Raw genomic sequence first — 19,317 nt, 5'->3', positions numbered from 1 at the left:
TTTGCCTTTCTAATCTAGGCTTTATTAACTTTAAAAACCCAGTAGCACATCTTTCAACACCAGTCTCCAACAATGACTAGAGAACTGAATTTAAGATGGCCACCACAAATCACCGGACATCCACTACCAATGAGTTTACAACATATATCTCAAGGTAGAAACAACCAACCAATTACAATACTTCTTACTAATACAGAGAACAACCACCCCATTCACCAATCACAATACTTCTTATTAAACATAGGAAATAATCACAATCCCTCATTTAACTCTTCAAATAACTCTAAATAATCTTGAAAGTGCTTGACTCGGTGTCTAGAACCCGAATTTCTGCTACCTAGACAAGGACTGCAGCCTTAGTCTATTGTACACGAGCATAGCTTTCTATATTAAAAGTTACCGTCATATTTTTATTTTTCATCTACATAAACATGAATAAAAAGCTATTAAAAAAATTGAAGACAGTAAAAAATGTCTTTTTGGCAGCAGTAATGTACTTAAGATTTTAATTGCATCTCAAACAAGAGTTAAAGGTCAAGTCTCTTCTTTGACAAACAGTATGGGGACATGGAGCGTTGGAAATAAAGAAAGAACTTGCATTTATATAGCACCTTTCATCTCCTCAGGATGTCCCAAAGCACTTTACAGCCAGTGAGTTACTGCCAATGAAGTACATCATTGTTATGTAGGGAATTGCAGCAGCTAATTTGCGCACAGCAAGGTACCACAAACAGTATTGAGATAAATAACCAGATCATCTGTTTTTAGTGGTGTTAGTTGAGGGATAAATATTGGGCAGACCACTGGAGGACTCCCCTGCTCTTCTTCAAATAGTGCCATGGGATCTTTTATGCCCACCTGAAAAGGCAGACATGGTCTCGGTTTAACGTCTCATCCGAAAGATGGCACCTCCCACAGTGCGGCGCCCCCTCAGCACTGCACTGAAGCCTGAGCCTGGGTGGTGCGCTCAAGTCTCTGAAGCCTCAGCCTGGATGGCGCGTTCAAGACTCTGACGTGCGGCTTGGAACCCACGACTTATCCGACTCAGAGGAGAGAGTGCTACCGACTGAGCCAAGCGGACAATTAAATCAATGCTCGTTCCTAACTAGCCCAGAGAGGAATCTCTCTGGACCAGGCGGACCAAGCAGCTTGACCTCTTTTGGTCATAAGCTGAAAGTCAGTGATGACAGACAGACAAAAATTACTCCGTCTGAATTACTCCTCCCAGAAGCTGAGGTTTTTTTTTCATGAGCACAAATCGAAATGTCAAATTCAGAGGTAGAGGAGTAGGTTTTTGGCCCATTGAACCTGCTTCACCATTTGTGTTCTTTTTCATCCCAATTTGCGACGTGTTCTGCATCTCTCCCCGAGTACACCTACCTCCCAGGTAAGTATCTATCTGCTCTTTAATCACCTCAATTGACTGCATCTATGGCCGTACTGGGGCAGTGCATTCCAGATTTCTACAACCCTTTATTCAAGGAGGCTTCTCCCCCCCCACAGAGTGTGTCACGGCCAGTTGACATCATTAACATGCTGCATTCTTAACATTCCGACCTGCCACGGGCATCTCCACTTCTAGAACTGTTACCTGCGGCAAACTAATTCAGTTGGATACTTGCTTTCACAGTATTTTCGATCAGGTTAAGGAAACGGGCATCAGTTTGAAACTTTAGCACAAAGGTCCAACACTTCTGCTCTGCACGTTTAAAAAAAAGAATTTACCCACGATATATTTTGGACTGTGCTGTTTCTCAGTAATCAACCGTGGGTTAATCAATAAATTTGCAGCGATTATGTCAAAATCATTCATCCTTCATTGTGCGTGTCATCGTACACCAGTTGCACAGAATCCATTGTTAACTGATGGTCACCATGACTCCAGGTGCCAGCAAATAGAACACATGGAAACTGGAATAAAACTGCATTCACAGTATTGCTTCAAGGGATGAGAAAATGGGTATAAGCCACGTGGAACCTTTCACTCACATTTCATGGCATAATTTAACTTTACGACTGAAATTACTTGCCATCACTCCCAGATATCGTTTGGATATTTTCTAACGGTCAATTGCAGATTATGTCTTGATAAGACATCACGATCATTAATTCTTTAACACACACAAGACACAGCATAAAGGCATTTGGCAATAACTCAATTTGTTTGGCGTGATTTTCCAAGGTAATAATCGAATCTTTGGGATTCACTCAACAGGGCCTGAAGTAGGTTAGTGCCTCGTCAATCAGTCCCAGGCATTCTGAGGTACGTGAAACTTTTCTCCTGTAAGCTGTCCGACTTAGAAATACAGGTTCACTTTGGAGGCCACAGTCTTGCAACCTTTCAGTGACAATATCTTTTCCTCTTTCGGGTGGTAGACCATTGTGCTTGCTATTGTGGTGACAATGCTCTCATTATACTTCACACCTCTGAATGCAAGTTCCGCTCTCACGCATGACACAACATGTTTAAACTCCAGGGGTAGGAAGGGAATAAAATGATCAATCAAGTTGGTTTGGATGAGGCTAGTCTGCCAGAAACCACCTGCAAGAGAAATGTGAAAAAAAAACATTAATACAACCAACAAAATAAATCATTCTGCTTGACGTAAGAAAACTACTAAGCACTTGGTTTGAGTATAAAACAAGGCTTTAATCAACTGTTTCACAACCGTGAGATTCTAGTTACATCACTAGTTCCTGGTTACAGAAACATCCTGAGCAAGCTGGGCCCACGCCCGAGTATTTATACTTTCCTTGGATGGCGCCACCAGCTGGCCGGCCAGTGTTATCTCATGAGTCATTCCTACATGAATGGTAAGATTCATGACACTGCTCATCTTTATGATTCTCAGAGCAAGAACATTTTTTTGTATCCTCCTTCCTGTGCCAATTTCCCCCCCCCCACCGCCCCTCCTCCTCTCCTGTAGGCATTGACTCTGATGCTAGTTGCCCTCCGCCGCATTCCCCAAAAGGTCAATGAACATGTGACCCTCGGCAGTGAGTGTCAGCGGCCCGATCCCACCCTCGCCAGATATCTACACATGAGCATTTTCAGCAGGGGTCACTTGATCATGACCAGCAACAAGAAGCTCAACTGATTCCCTGGTGCTTTGGCCAGTTGTAGTGGTTGCCTCCCAGCCCCAACCCCAACGAAAGCTCAACAGATTTACCCCCTTCCCTTGTACTGAGGCCAGTTGCAGAGGTCCCCCCACCCCCGCCGCCCCAACCCCAACGCAACCTTACAATAGCAAAATACTGCGGATGCTGGAAATCCGAAATAACAACAGAAAACGCTGGAAAAACTCAGCAGGCCAGGCAAGCATCCATGGAGAGAGAAATAGAGTCAACGTTTCAGGTCGAAGATCATTGAAACTTATAAAATTCTAACAGGACTAGACAGACTAGATGCAGGAAGGATATTCCCGATGGCGGGGGAGTCCAGAACCAGGGCTCACAGTCTAAGGATAAGGGGTAAGCCATTTAGGACTGAGATGAGGAGGAATTTCTTCACCCAGAGAGTGGTGAACCTGTGGAATTCTCTACCACAGAAGGCAGTTGAGGCCAATTCATTAAATATATTCAAGAAGGAGTTAGATATATTTCTTAAGGCTAAAGGGATGAAGGGATATGGGAAGAAGGCAGGGACAGGGTACTGAATTTGGATGATCAGCCATGATCTCATTGAATGGCGGAGTAGGCTCGAGGGGCCGAATGGCCTACTCCTGCTCCTGTCTTCTATGTTTCTATGTTTAAGACCTTTCGTCAGAACTGGAAAAAAGCAGGAAATGGAAAGCAAGTTTAGGGGCTGGGAAAAGGGGGAGGGGATGAAAGAACAAAAGGGAAGGTCAGTGATAGGATAGAAAGCAGGAGAGATAAAGAGACATTGAGAGATATTCAAGGTGAGAGGAGGTGGTAATAGGACAGGTTAAGGAACAAAGGATGGCTCTAGATGGGGTGTGAATTGCGCTGGCAGAATGAAGGACAGCTGCCATGTGGGAGGGAAGAAAAAAAGGGGAGGCCAAACAAAAAGTGTGGATAAAAAAAGAAAATATATATATGTGATAGGGGCCGAGGTTATGGTCTGGAATTGTTGAACTCAATGTTGAGTCCAGAGGGCTGTAGAGTGCCTAATCGGAAGATGAGGTGCTGTCCTTCGAGCTGTAGCCCAACGCAACCTTGGCTGATATAAGCTAACTGGAGAGTGAAGCCGAGCTTCGATCTGATCTGTACAGTCCAGCTGGTCATTGGGTGAATTTGCTGGGCCAGCGAGGATCGAATCTGTACCTTTATGACTCAACAGTTGATTTATGCTTCACGTTACAATACATTCCTGAGTACCGGTTCAAAAAAAAATGCATCTTTTATAAATTTTACAAGCAAAGCACAAAAAAAAAGACCATCTCACGGCTGGCGTTTCTCAGAGCTGCTTTTGGCCGAGGGGTGGCATTTTTGGGTCAGCCCACCAGCGCCCTCCATTGCTTTACTGAAGGAGGTTTTGTCAGAGCTTTTAATGCAGAAACAAAGGATGCTGGGAGGCTGAGGCTGGGACCGAGCATCAGTGGAGATGGGAACGTTCACCCTATCTGTCTGGGTTGAATTTGAACCTAGGTCATAGAAGTGAGAAGACAAACTTCTAACCCCTTGAGCTTTTTTTTTAAACCAGTATTCGAGGACAAGGCCATTTTTGGGCCTTGTCTTTGAGTGTGCCTTTCAATTCGTAACATACAGAGAAACAAAAACTATGTAGAAGATTTAGAAGAGTATTGCGTCCAGTTCTGGTCACCACACTTTAGGAAGGATGTGAAGGCCCTTGAGAGGGTGCAGAGGAGATTTACCAGAATGGTTCCGGGGATGGGGGAATCTTAGCTACAAGGACAGGTTGGAGAAGCTGGATTTGTTTTCATTAGAGCAAAGGAGGTTGAGGGGTGATTTGATAGAGGTGTACTAGATTATGACGGGTTTAGATAGGCTAGACAGGGAAAGGCTGTTCCCACTAGTTGATGGTACAAGGACTAGGGGACACAGATTTAAGGTTTTGGGCAAGAGATACAGGGGGGATGTGAGGGAAAACTTTTTCACGCAGCGAGTGGTGATGACCTGGAACTCGCTGCCGACGGAAGTGGTGGAAGCGGAGACACTCAATGTTTTCAAGGGGAGACTGGATAGGCACTTGAGGGAAATAAACTTGCAGGGTTACGAGGATAGAGCGGGGGAATGGGACTGACTGGATTGTTCTACAGAGAGCTGGCATGGACTCAATGGGCTGAATGGCCTCCTTCTGTGCTGTTATGACTATGACATAATGTTTCAGTCAGGAACAGGGTCTGCAGTGTGAGGGAATGTGAAATAACAACTGGGTCACAGACAGAATACGTTTGGTCAACTAAGAATTTTGGTGCACAGTTTTAGTCCCCACTCCTAAGTGACGCACACTTACTGTTGTTATTGTTGAAGACCGTTAGGGAGAGTTCTTCCTCCAGCTGATTCAGCTCAATGCTCTCCCTTTCCTTTCCACGCATCAAAATGCCTAAGGTAATTTCACTGATCTTGTCTCCACCGGTATTGCTGTTAGAGGGGGGAAAACAGAATCGGAAAACAGTCACTCGGCATCCTCAGCAAGGTCAACAAGTGCAAGTGTAAAGAGAGACATCACTCCAATAGGGAATTCAGGAGAAACTTCCTTGCCCAGAGAGTGGTTAGTGTGATGTATTGGCACACGGTTTAGTCTGAGCATGCTCAGTTTGCTCTGGCCTAGTAAAGCAAGCACATTGACTAGCAACTCATTGTGTCTTTGTCCTACCCACATATATTACATTTTGCCAACGGGAATGGGATCCCAAAGCCACTTTTAGGGATCATGGAAGGGCGCAGTGTTCAACATTCGAGTGGACAAGTTTAAGGTGAATTTGACACCTAAACTGAATTTTTGCGATGTTTTGCCCGTCTGCGCTTGTTTACTAGGCCAGAGCAAACTGAGCTTGCTCAGACTAAATCATGTGACAATACATTACACTTAGAATGTGGAACTCGCTACCACAGGGAGTGGTTGAGGCGAATAACATGGCTGTATTGAAGGGGAAGCTCAATAAGCACATGAGGGAGAAAGGAATAGAAGGATATGTTGATGGGGTTAGATGAAGAGGGGTGGGAGGAGGCTCGTGTGGAGCACAAATCGCTGGTTTAGACCAGTTGGGCCGAATGGCCTGTTTCTGTGCCGTAGACTTGATGTAACTCAATGTAACACTATGGCAGGAAGAGGTACTTCTAAAGTCATTAGAGACTTCTTCTACTTCATAGGAGAACTTTTACATTTAATCTCCTCCTGGAGCCTGCCACAATGGGGGGTAATTTGAACCTAACTCGCGAGGCGGGAATCCCATGGGATCGGGTGGAGCGGTGGTTTTACACTAAAACCAGGGGCGGGGTGTGAAACCAGCGCTGCACCCGATCCCATGGGTTTCCCGACGGGAGGGTTAGGTTAGAATTGGCCCCCATTGTGTCTGATACATAGAATTATCATTACTCTTCACCAGGGTTATTGAATTAATGATCACAAGCGGGAACCCGGCCCAATTTTTTTGCCGTCCCTAACCTGATTGTTACTTTGGTGCATACTTACCTCAAGAAGATGAAGATTGCTTTTCGATAATCCACTCTGTCAACCTCACTGGTGTAGTCCAAGAAAGGTTTGATAGCATTGATAAGACCTGGGTGCATTTTGTCCATTTCGTCAAATATAAACATTGACCTGGGACATATTGTAACATTTCCACGAATCCAAGTCTGCAAATCATTCTGCAGAAATATAAAATGAAGTCATACAATAGCAGACTTGTTTCATCAACATTTTTTTTTAAATTTTACTTCACTTATTTGACATCTTTAGTTTCTTGGAAAAATAAATTAAAATGACCAATATTAATCACCTTCCTGTGATTTAGACAGAAATCACATGAAATTGAGTAGATTGGGCCTATACCCTCTGGAGTTTAGAAGAATGAGAGGTGATCTAATTGAAACGTGTAAAATTCTTACAGGGCTTGACAGGGTAGATGCAGGGAGGATGTTTCCCCTGGCTGGGGAGTCTAGAACCAGGGTTCACAGTCTCAGGATAAGGGATCAGCCATTTAGGACTGAGATGAGGAGGAATTTCTTCACTCAGGGTGGTGAATCTTTGGAATTCTCTACCCCAGAGGGCTGTGGAGGCTCAGTCGTTGAGTGTATTAAAGACAGAGATCGACAGATTTTTGGATACTAAGGGAATCAAGGAATATGGGGATCGGGCGGGAAAGTGGAGCTGAGACAGAAGATCAGCCATGATCTTACTGAATGGCGGAGCAGGCTCGAGGGGCCAAATGGCCTATTACTGCTCCTATTTCTTATGTAAGAGAACAAAATGCAAAAATCATTTGATCCCAATATAATTTACAAGTAATTGGTAGAACATATCACATCTGCTGTCACATGGCAGCCAGCTAAGACTTCACAGCAATAAGTTAAGTGTTCCATCCTTTGATTTGGATCATGTACTGACCCAGAGGGAGTTAGGTGACCTACTCACAGCGATTTACCAATTCTGCTCTGGTATCTAGCCAGCCCCAAGTCCCAGGAAATGTCAACCTCCGTTTCCCCACCCCCTCCTCCTCCGCCACTCCCTGTGGCAAAAAATCCAGCATCTGCATGACCCTTGATCTCCTGGAAATGCAGGTCACAGGGAGTTATGGCTAACAAACCATGAAACTTGGCACAATGTATTGGCAAAAAAAAAGTGAAAATAAAACTGTGGTGCCGCTCTAGCTAATATCGTTGGGCTTCCATTTGAGATGGGAGCATAGTTTAAGGTCTAATCTTGGAGGAACTTGGATGCTGTCTATGAATTAGGGTTTTTCAAAATTCATTCTTGGGATGTTGGTGCCGCTGGCATGGCCGGCATTTATTGCCCATCCCTAGTTGCCCTTGAGAAGGTGGTGGTGGGCCTTCTTCCTGAACCTCTCCAGTCCGTGTGGTGAAGGTGCTCCCAGTGTTGTTGAGTAGGGAAAGAAAGACTTGCATTTCTATAGCACCTTTCACGACCACCGGACGTCTCAAAGTGCTCTATAGCCAATGAAGGGTACTTTTTGAAGTGTAGTCACTGTTGTAATGTGGGAAATGCGGCAGCTAATTTGCACAGCAAGTTCCCACAAACAGCAATATGATAATGACCAGATAATCTGTTTTTGTTATGTTGATTGAGGAATAACTATTGACCAGGACACCAGGGATAACTCCCCTGCTCTTCCATTGAAATAGTGCCACAGGATCTTTTACATCCACCTGAGAGCAAACGGGGCTTTGGTTTAACGTCTCATCCGAGAGACAGCACCTCCGACAGTGCAGCGCTCTCTCAGCACTGCACTGGGAATATCTGCCTAGCTTTATGTGCTCAAGTCCCTGGAGTGGGATTTGAACCCACAACCTTCAATGACTCAGAGGCGAGTGTGTTACCCACTGAGCCACAGCTGACACAGTTCCAGGACTTTGACCCAGCAATGATGAAGGAATGGTGATAACCTTCAATTACCAGTACATGTTCTAGAAGACCCATGACAAATGAGGGAGCAAAAGAAAATTACCACAAACTTCAGTTGAAGAATCGCACAGCATTAAAAAACACACAAATCAGGATTTCCATGGGCTTTGCATTGTGATGTATTTGTGGATTATTGATACCATAAATCTATCGTTACATTGAAGGTCGTACTAACCATAATAATAACAACAGTGATTACCTGATACTGGTCAATGAGTTGAGGATGAGGGAAATGGAGGGTAGACACAAATACATGAACGTACTGGCTGTTCATCCCATTTTTATAAAGGTTCGCTGCTATCAGTTGACTGACGAAGTTTTTGCCGGTGCCACTGTGACCGTGTAGAGACATGGTGAGGGGTTTCTTGGGAACAGGCGTACTTAAAGAACCTTTGACAGCTTTGAGGATCACTTCACTTGCAATGTGCTGTCCAAACAGTTTGTAGGCGAGATCGTTCTGTAACCCTATGTTAATAATCAGCAAAGAAAAGTCATGTTACTGCACATACACAGGGGCAATACTCAATACATAGAATCATAGAAATTTACAGCACAGGAGGCCATTCGGCCCATCGTGTGTGCTGACTGAAAAAGAGCGATCCAGCCTAATCCCACTGTCCAGCTCTTGGTCCGTAGCCCACGGCACTTCAAATACGTATCCAAGTACTTTTTAAATGCGATGAGGGTTTCTGCCTCTACCACCCTTTCAGGCAGTGAGTTCCAGACCCCCACCGCCCTCTGGGTGAATAAAGTTCTCCTCAACTCCCCTCTAATCCTTCCACCAATTACTTTCAATCTATGCCCCCTGGTTGTTGACCTCTCTGCTAAAAGGAAATAGGTCTTTCCTATCCACTCTATCTACATAATGTTAGCCTAATGCTGCCAACCTGCATTAGTGTGTATCAGATTCAGGACATTAAAAATTGAACCCAGTGCCCATGTTTACCATGAAGGGGTCTTCACCGTGATGGGGAATGTCTGCGGCGATCATTAATCAATTGAGTCCGTTATTCTACGGTTTACCATGAAGTGCAACAAAGCAAGATGCTTTTTTTTTTAACCAATTTGCCAATCAAGTGGTCAGCCTGTAGCCTGACTACATCAACAGCTACAAGTAATAGCAAGCACACTGAAACATAAGTGCAGCAAAAGGTACTTGGCGGACGGGGTGGCAAACTTTACAAAACTCAAGAGCTGGAAAAATAAAATGTTATCTGACGAAAGGGCACAAATGCTCGGGCCTGTTTATGTCACAACCTGAGTGAAACATCATTGAAACATATAAGATTCTGAAGGGGGCTTGACAGGGTAGATGCTGAGAGGATGTTTCCCCTGGCTGGAGAGTCTAGAACTAGGGGGCATAGTCTCAGGATCGAAGGGCCAAATGGCCTACTCCTATCTTCTATGTTTCTATAAGGGGTCGGCCCTTGGACAACGTGGCCCACTTTCCATACCTCGGGAGCCTACTCTCAACAAGGGCAGACGTTGATGACGAAGTCCAACACCGCCTTCAGTGCGCTAGAGCAGCCTTCGGTCGCCTGAGGAAGAGTGTGTTTGAAGACCAGGACCTCAAACCCGGCACTAAGCTCATGGTCTACAGAGCAGCAGTGATACCTGCCCTGCTGTATGCCTCAGAGACATGGACCATGTAATCGTTATTGATATACCTATCAATTCAGTTCATGAAAAGCGACGAGTTAAGTTAGTAACTATAGGTTTTTATTGGCTAAATAAAAGAGCCCACCCTCGTGGGTGATCGGATCCAACAAGGAGGAATACCAACCAGCTGACCACCTTTATACCTGGGCAAGCAGGCGGAGCCATGGGCGGAGTCAGCTGTGGTCAGCCCAGGTATAACAGCGTGGCAAGAGGTGACCTTGTGTAGTGATACAACAGTGTAAACAGTGATAACCATAGTGTAACGATAGTGAACGATAAAAGTGGTTTACCACATTCACCCCTTGTTTAAATTTGAGTCCGGCGGGGTGAAGTGTACTACCAGTTCAGGTATGCAAGTCTGTCCGGAGGCCTCGTAAGCCTTTCTGATCGGCGCAGCAGCGGCGGTGCAGTATCCGATGTTAATGCTGGTGTCTGCGTGGTCGGCGAAGGCTCGTGGGGTTCCGGCATGCCGTCTACCTGGGCTGGATTTGGGGGGGTAACGGTGGTGTCTCAGGGGTGCCCAAGGGTGCGAGGTCTCGTAAGGAGACTGTGTCCTCCCGCCCGTCTGGGTATGCCACATAGGCGTACTGGGGGTTGGCGTGCAGGAGGTCCACCCTCTCTACCAGGGGGTCCGTTTTATGGGCCCTCACGTGCTTTCGCAGCAAGACGGGCCCCGGAGAAGTCAGCCATGTTGGTAGCGAGGTTCCCGTAGTCGACTTCCTGGGGAAAACAAACATTCGTTCATGGGGGGGGGGGGGGGGGGTGGCGTTAATGGCAGTGCAAAGCAGTGACCGGATGGGATGCAGCGCTGCCGGGAGGACTTCCTGCCAGCGAGAGGTTGGGAGGCCCTTAGACTTTAAGGCCAAGAGAACGGCCTTCCAGACAGTCGCGTTCTCTCTTTCCACCTGGCCGTTCCCTCGGGGGTTGTAGCTGGTGGTCCTGCTTGCAGCAATACCTCTCGCTAGTAGGAACTGGCGAAGTTCCTCGCTCATGAAGGATGAGCCCCGGTCGCTATGTATATAGTTCGGGAACCCGAACAAGGCGAAGAGGTCGTTCAGGCATTTGATGACCGTGGTACTGGTCATGTCTGGGCAGGGGAAGGCAAAGGGGAAACGGGAGTACTCATCAATAATGTTGAGGAAGTACACATTACGGTCAGAGGACGGGAGGGGCCCCTTAAAATCGATGCTCAAGCGCTCGAAGGGGCGGGTGGCCTTGATCAGGCTTGCTCTGTCCGGCCTAAAGAAATGCGGTTTGCATTCGGCGCAGGTTTGGCAGTTCCTGGTCATGGTCCTGACCTCCTCGATGGAGTAGGGCAGGTTGCGGGCCTTAAAGAAGTGGTAAAGTCTGGTGACCCCGGGGTGGCAGAGGTCGTTGTGGAGGGTCTGCAGTCTATCAATTTGCGCGTTGGCGCATGTACTTCGTGATAGAGCATCTGGGGGTTCGTTCAGTTTACCAGGCCGGTACAAGATATCATAATCGTAGGTGGAGAGCTCGATTCTCCACCTCAAGATCTTGTCGTTCTTGATTTTGCCCCTCAGCTTATTAAACATAAAAGCGACTGAGCGCTGGTCGGTGAGGAGGGTAAATCATTTGCCTGCCAGGTACTGCCTCCACGATCGCCTGGGCCTCCTTCTCGACCGAAGAGTGTCGGATCTCAGGGCCCTGGAGGGTCCTTGAGAAGAAGGCCACAGGTCTCCCCGCCTGGTTAAGGGTTGCAGTTAGGGCGAAGTCGGATGCATCGCTCTCCACTTGGAAAGGGATAGACTCATCCACCGCGTGCATTGTGGCCTTAGCAATGTCTCCCTTTATGCGGGAGAAGGCTGCGCATGCTTCTGCCGTCAGGGGGAAGGAGGTGGACTTCGAGGGGTCTGGCTTTGTCCGCATAATTGGGCACCCATTGGGCATAGTAGGCGAAGAGCCCCAGGGTTCTCTTCAGCGCCTTTGGACAGTGGGGGAGGGGAAGCTCCATGAGGGGGCGCATTCTTTCGGGGTCGGGGCCGATGACTCCATTCTCTACTACGCAGCCGAGGATGGCAAGGCGCGAGGTGTTAAACACACATTTCTCCTTATTGTAGGTGAGGTTCAGCCGTTGGGCCGTACGGAGGAATCTCTCCAGATTAACATCATGGTCCTGCCGGTCGCGGCCGCAGATGGTGACGTTATCTAGATAAGGGAACGTGGCATGCAGCCCGTTCTGGTCAACCATCCGGTCCATCTCCCTTTGGAAGACCGAAACCCCGTTGGTGACGCCGAAGGGAACCCTAAGGAAGTGGTAGAGGCGGCCATTCGCCTCGAAGGCGGTATACTGGCGGTCCTCAGAGCGGATAGGGAGTTGGTGATAGGCCGACTTAAGGTCGATGGTGGAGAATACCCGGTACTGTGCAATCTGATTGACCATATCAGATATGCGGGGAAGGGGGTATGCGTCCAGCTGGGTGTACCGGTTTATGGTTTGGCTGTAGTCGATGACCAGGCGGTGTTTATCGCCGGTCTTAACGACTACGACCTGGGCACGCCAGGGGCTGTTGCTTCTCTCGATGATGCCCTCCTTCAGGAGTCGCTGCACTTCGGAGCTAATAAAAGCTCTGTCCCCGGCGCTGTACCGCCTGCTCTTGGTAGCGACGGGTTTACAGTCGCGGGTGAGGTTAGCGAACAGGGAGGGGGGGCGGGACCTTGAGGGTGGATAGGCCGCAGGTGGTACGCGGTGGGCGGTTTAAAAGCTGCTGGTTGTAGACTGAGTGGGGGGAGGGGTCCACCGTATGCCAAAGTGACACTTTGAAGGTGGGATTGGAAATCCAGCCCTAGTAGGACGGCAGCGCAGAGCTGGGGCAGGACGAGAAGTTTAAAATTTTTATACTCCGTGCCCCTAACCGACAGGGTCACAACACAGTAGCCGCTGATGTCTGTAGAATGGGACCTCGACGCCATCGAGATCCGATTGCGCGTTGGCCGGACAGTGAGGGAGTAGTGGCTCACGGTGTCTGGATGGATGAAACTCTGTGCTTCCGCTGTCGAACAGGCAGGTCGTGGCGTGGCCATTTACTTTGATGTCCATCATGGACTTGGACAAGTGATGCGGGCGAGCTCGGTCAAGTGTGACGGAGGCTAGTGTATGGCTGAGCGAGCTGCTGTAGTCTGCGGGTGAGGCGGTCAGGTCTGGAGACAAGGTGGCGGTCGAGTGTGGTGAACAAAATGGCGGCGCCCACGACGTTGAATAAAATGGCGGAGAAGATGGCCGCCCCCACAACTCACATGAGACACTGCCGGCGTCGGTGGCCTTGATCAAAGATGGCCGCCCCCACAACTCGCATGAGGCACTGCTGGCGTCTGTGGCTTTCCCCCTGCAGGCCTTCGCGAAGTGGCCTTTCTTGTGGCAGTCGGAGCAGGTCGCGTTTCTTGCAGGGCAGCGCGTCCTCGGGTGTTTCGCCTGGCCACAGAAGAAGCAGCCGGCGGCCCGATCGCGGGGCTCCGATGTCGCAGCCGGTACCGGGGGTGGCGGTCCCGATCGGTTCCGGGACACCGACGCTGTGGTAGGTCCCAGAGGCGGCGGTGCAAGGGGTATTGCGGCCAGGGTCGGGCCCGAGTCCCAGGGTCGCGCAGCACAGTACCTGGAGTACGCCTCGAGGTCCCGATGGGCCACTTCCAAGGAGCGAGCGAGGATAGCAGCTGTTTTCAGGTCGAGGTCCTTTGATTCCAGCAGTCTTTGCCGTGAGTAGTCTGACCGAAGGCCTTTCACGAAGGCATCTCGGATGTTTCCATCTGTATGTTCTGCAGCTGTTACGGCTTTAAAGTCACAGTCCCTGCCGAGTATTTGCAGCGCCCGTAAGAAATCATCAACCGACTCTCCTGGCTGTTGCGAGCGGGATCTTAGGAGATGCCTGGCGTACATTGAGTTTACAGGGCTCCGATACTGTTCTTTTAGCAGGTTGAGGGCGTCCTCGTATGTGGCAATGTCCCGGATGAGTGCAAATACTTTAGGGCTCACCTGAGCGGTCAGAACTCTTAGTTTGGATGCCGGAGGCACGCTGGATTCTCCCAGGTAGGCTTCGAAGCAGCTCAGCCAGTGTTCGAAGTCGAGGGCTGAATTCGCAGCCTGTGGGTTTAGATCCAGGTACGGCGGCCGGAGGGCTCGTAGCCAGGCCGGCTGCTGGGGCTGTTGTAGATGGCCGTTTGGCTGAGGCTGTACGTCTGACTGGTCGTTTGGCTGCTCCGTTGTAGACATTTCAAAATTTAGCCAATAAAATTGATATACCTATCAATTCAGTTCATGAAAAGCGATGAGTTAAGTTAGTAACTATAGGTTTTTATTGGCTAAATAACAGAGCCCACCCTCGTGGGTGATCGGATCCAACAAGGAGGAATACCAGCCAGTCGACCACCTTTATACCTGGGCAAGCAGGCGGAGCCATGGGCGGAGTCAGCTGTGGTCAGCCCAGGTATAACAGCGTGGCAAGAGGTGACCTCGTGTAGTGATACAACAGTGTAAACAGTGATAACCATAGTGTAACGATATAAACAGTGATAACCATAGTGTAACGATAGTGAACGATAAAAGTGGTTTACCACAGTCTACAGAGCAGCAGTGATACCTGCCCTGCTGTATGCCTCAGACATGGACCATGTACAGCAGGCACCTCAAAGCACTGGAGAGGTACCACCAACGCTGCCTCCACAAGATCCTGCAAATCCATTGGCAGGATAGGCGCACCAACGTCAGTGTTCTTGCTCAGGCCAACATCCCCAGCATCGAAGCTTTGACCACGCTCAATCAGCTCCGATGGACGGGTCAGATTGTTCGCTTGCCCAATACGAGACTCCCAAAACAAGCGCTCTACTCGGAGCTCCGGCACGGCAAGAGAGCCCCAGGTGGGCAGAGGAAACGCTTCAAGGACACCCTCAAAGCCTCCATGAAAAAGTGTAACATCCCCACCGACACCTGGGAATCCCTGGCCCAAGACCGCACAAAGTGGAGGAGAAGCATCTGGGAAAGCGCCGAACACCTCAAGTCTCTTCGCCGGGAGCAAGCGGAAGCCAAGCGCAAGCAGCGCACGTCAACCCAAGCACCCCACCCGCCCGCCCCCTTCAACCACCGTCTGCCCCACCTGTGACAGAGACTGCAAGTCCCGCATTGGACTCAGTCACCCTGCAAACTCATTTTTAATGTGGAAGCAAGTCATCCTCGGTTCAGAGGGACTGCCTAAGAAGGGGTCGGCCATTTAAGACTGAGATGAGGAGGAATTTCTTCACTCAGAGGGTGGTGAATCTTTGGAATTCTCTACCCCAGAGGGCTGTGGAGGCTGAGTCATTGAGTATATTCAAGGCTGAGAGAGATAGATTTGTTGGACTCTAGGGGAATCGAGGGATTTGGGGATTGGGCGGGGAAAGTGGAGTTGAGGTTGAAGGTCAGCCATGATCTCACTGAATGGCGGAGCAGGCTCGAGGGGCCGTAGGGCCGACTCCTGCTCCTAGCTCTTATGTTCTCATTGAGTCCTTGGAGAGCAAATGTGACAACTTTACTGGGGGTTGGGTCATTGGGACTGCTGCTGTGAGCACTAGAAACAGGCATGGGAAACCCATGGCAATCCATTAGGATAATAGTGCCTCAAATTAAAATATTACAAGATATCTATCAACACGACTATAGATAGCGGATTTTTTCTGTGTAACCTTCCACACTTTTTTTTTGCTGAATAGAATTGTCAAGATTCCAATCATTTTTTTTTTAATTAAAGGTTACTCGTTTCCAAAAATCGTAATAATCTAGCAACTAACAATAGTAATTGAGAAATAAAGTTCAGTAACATTCCAATCGATAGTGAAACATCGTCACTTGTCCTTAGAGTAGCAGCTTAGTGATATTCTCACTGGAGCTACAGCAAGTATACACTCGCACAACACGGAAGCAAAACACCTTCTCAAGGGCAATGAGGGATGGGTAATAAATGCTGGCCTTGCCCATGACACTCATGTCCCATGAATGAATAAACAAAACAGCTGCACAAGAAATGTTTATTTCTCCACCCCCCCCCCCCCCACTTCCTTGAAGGGGGCACACAGTTCTGATCATCTCATTTTTTCGGCTGCACCTTGTTAAGTGCTCAAGGTGCTTTGCATATACGACACAGATCAGATAAAGAGCAGCTGATCCATCAAGCCTGTCCTATACTGTCAGTGTGTAACTTCTACATGCCATCATTCCCCATCCCCCACCAGACCAGCAATCTCCTGGGAGAAACAAAAAAAAACAAACTTTTAGATCATTTAGGAAAAATACATTGGGAAATTCTTCTCTGACCCCAAAAGGTGTTCAAACAAGTTCGAGGAGACCTCGGGGACTGGGTGACACATCCCCCAATACAAGGTATTGACTTGGATAGAGAACTGGTTGGCAGACAGAAAGCAAAGAGTTGGAATAAATGGGTCTTTTTCCGACTGGCAGGCAGTGACTAATGGGGTACCGCAGGGATCGGTCCTTGGACCCCAGCTATTCACAATATATATTAATGATCTAGACATGGGAACTAGATGTAATATCTCCAAATTTGCAGACGACACAAAGCTGGGTGGGCGTGTGTGCTGTGAGGAGCATGCCGAGAAACTCCAGTATGATTTGGACAGGTTGGGTGATGGGCAGAAACATGGCAGATGCAATATAATGTGGATAAATGTGAGATTATCCACTTTGGTGTCAAAAACAGGAACGCAGATTATTATCTGAATAGCAATAGATTGGGAGAAGGGGAAGTGCAACGAGACCTGGGTGTCCTTGTACACCAGTCGCTGAAGGTAAGCATGCAGGTGCAGCAGGCGGTTAAGAAGGCAAATGGTATGTTGGCCTTCGTAGCGAGAGGGTTTGAGTACAGGAACAAGGATGTCTTGCTGCAGTTGTACAGGGCCTTGGTGAGACCACATCTTGAATATTGTGTGCAGTTTTGGTCACCTTATCTGAGGAAGGATGTTCTTGCCATTGAAGGAGTTCAGTGAAGATTCACCAGGCTGATACCTGGGATGGCAGGAATGACGTATGAGGAGAGATTGGGACGATTGGGGCTTGTACTCGCTGGAGTTTAGAAGAATGAGAGGGGATCTCATTGAAACTTATAAAATTCTGACAGGACTGGACAGACTAGATGTAGGAAGGATGTTCCCGATGGTCGGGGAGTCCAGAACCAGGGGTCAGAGTCTGAGGATAAGGGGTAGGCCATTTAGGACAGAAAGGAGGAGGAATTTCTTCACCCAGAGTGGTGAACCTGTGGAATTCTCTACTACAGAAGGCAGTAGAGGCCAATTCATTAAATATATTCAAGAAGGAGTTAGATATATTTCTTAAGGCTAAGGGGATCAAGGGATATGGGGAGAAAGCAGGGACAGGGTACTGATTTTGGATGATCAGCCATGATCGCATTGAATGGCAGAGCAGGCTCGAGAGACCGAATGGCCTACTCCTGCTCCTATCTTCTATGTTTCTATATGCAGTTACAGCGGACACTCTCTGGACCTCATCCAGCTCCCTTTTAAATGCTTGCAGTGAATCCACTCTCACTTCAGGTGCCGACAACTTGGTCCAGTTTGAAAGTAAATGAGGGACAGAATGTTTGTTGGGGGTGGGGGGGGTTGCAGGTGGGAAAAGGTCAGCAAAAAAAAAATCAGCAAGATCACAAACTTTAAATATAAGAAAAATTAAAATGTGTGCAGTATAAGTATTAGTGGAAAAAAAAGAGTGTACTATAAATAGAAGAGAAAATGGGAAGAAAGGATTGAAAAATAAAGTTTAAAAAACTTTTGGTTTGAAATGTACCTTTTACAAATGTTATCTGAAAACATTACATGGGGATTTTCCAAGGATGACTGAACTGAAACCCACCAAAAAACAGCCAGTCTTATGGAATATTAAATACGGACAACACTCCTGAACAAAGCCAGGGCGGAGCTTACAGCTGTGTGCAGCCTACCCGGACCCAGCCCTTGAACCTAACTCTGACCCTGAACCGTATCTTGTCCTGACCCAGACAAGTGATCCTGTACCTGGTCCCTGACCCCTGCCCCTGGTCCCTGACATCTGCCCCTGGTCCCTGTGCCTGCTCCCTGCCCCTGTGCCCGGTCCCCGACCCCTGCCCCTGCCCCCGGTCCCCGACCCCTGCCCCCGGTCCCTGCGCCCGGTCCCCGACCCCTGCCCCTGGTCCCTGACGCCTGCCCTGTACGTAGTCCTGACTCCTGCCTTGTACCTGTCACATTCAGCGATATCCAGTCCTTGGTGCAGCATTCCTGGAAACGACAGTTGAAATAATAATAGGCCGCTCCGGCCGCTGCTACAGCAGCGGAGAAAGTGCTGAAGGGCTCCAGCGCCGCCGCCGGCAGCGGGCCCGGCCCGAAGAGCAGGGCCAGGCCGAGCAGGAGGCGGCGGACAATCTCCATCCACCAGCCGGACCCCACCCTCACTCACACTCACCCTCACCCTCCACCCCGCCGCCAGCGGCCCCGCTCATTGGCCTGCAGCGGCCGGACGCACCAAGGGGGCGGGGTCAGCATTTAAAAATCTGCATATACAATTAAGGGGCGGGGCCGGCCGCTCATGCTGGAGAGGGAGCTTCTCCATGTACCTGTCCATGCCTGGCTGGAAAGAAAGAGTTGCATTTATATAGCCTCAGGACGTCTCAAAGCGCTTTACAGCCAATGAAGTACTTTTCGAAGTGTGGTCACTGTTGTAATTTGGGAAACGCGGCAGCCAATTGCACACAGCAAGCTCCCACAAACAGCAATGTGATAATGACTAGATAATCTGTTTTTAGTGATGTTGATTGAGAGATAAATATTGGCCCCAGGACACCGGGGAGAACTCCCACGCTCCTGACCCTTGACCCTGTACCTGGTCCTGACCCTGGGATAGGGCCACGGGATCTTTTACATCCGCCTGAGAGGGCAGACGGGGCCTCAGTTTAACGTCTCATCCCAAAGACGGCACCTCCGACAGTGCAGCGCTCCCTCAGCACTGCACTGGAGTCTTGTATCGGGCATGCGGACGATGTGACCCGTCCATCGGATCTGATCGAGCGTGGTCAAAGCTTTGATGCTGGGGATGTTGGCCT

The 19,317-nt window shown here is 48.7% G+C and overlaps 1 protein-coding gene across 1 annotated transcript; it reads right to left on the bottom strand.

The window, feature by feature from the left end:
* On the bottom strand, positions 1-18,685 carry LOC147101634 (torsin-1A-like). Its single transcript, XM_085965357.1, has 5 exons — positions 18,457-18,685; positions 8,769-9,034; positions 6,620-6,795; positions 5,438-5,565; positions 1-2,542 (listed from the first exon to the last, which is right to left on the bottom strand). The coding sequence occupies exons 1-5, from the start codon at positions 18,644-18,646 to the stop codon at positions 2,298-2,300; spliced, it is 1,005 nt and encodes a 334-aa protein (XP_085821483.1). The 5' UTR covers positions 18,647-18,685; the 3' UTR covers positions 1-2,297.
* Between the last annotated feature and the right edge of the window lie 632 nt (positions 18,686-19,317).

Source organism: Somniosus microcephalus, chromosome 23 (genome assembly GCF_052327205.1).
Source record: "Somniosus microcephalus isolate GS21.2 chromosome 23, FLI_Smic_1.0, whole genome shotgun sequence".
NCBI lineage: Eukaryota > Metazoa > Chordata > Chondrichthyes > Squaliformes > Somniosidae > Somniosus > Somniosus microcephalus.
Note: the sequence above shows the minus strand (reverse complement) of the source record. Positions and strands in the feature narration are given on the sequence as shown.

What these genes read in the sequence shown, in the direction of transcription:
- LOC147101634 (XM_085965357.1), bottom strand. Translation starts at nt 18,646, where the DNA reads ATGGAGATTGTCCGCCGCCTCCTGCTCGGCCTGGCCCTGCTCTTCGGG. An exon ending in GCAATCTTCATCTTCTTGAG is followed by an intron (nt 5,566 to 6,619) that starts GTAAGTATGCAC and finishes CCCCTCTAACAG; the next exon opens with CAATACCGGTGGAGACAAGA. An exon ending in GGTCTTCAACAATAACAACA is followed by an intron (nt 2,543 to 5,437) that starts GTAAGTGTGCGT and finishes TTTCTCTTGCAG; the next exon opens with GTGGTTTCTGGCAGACTAGC.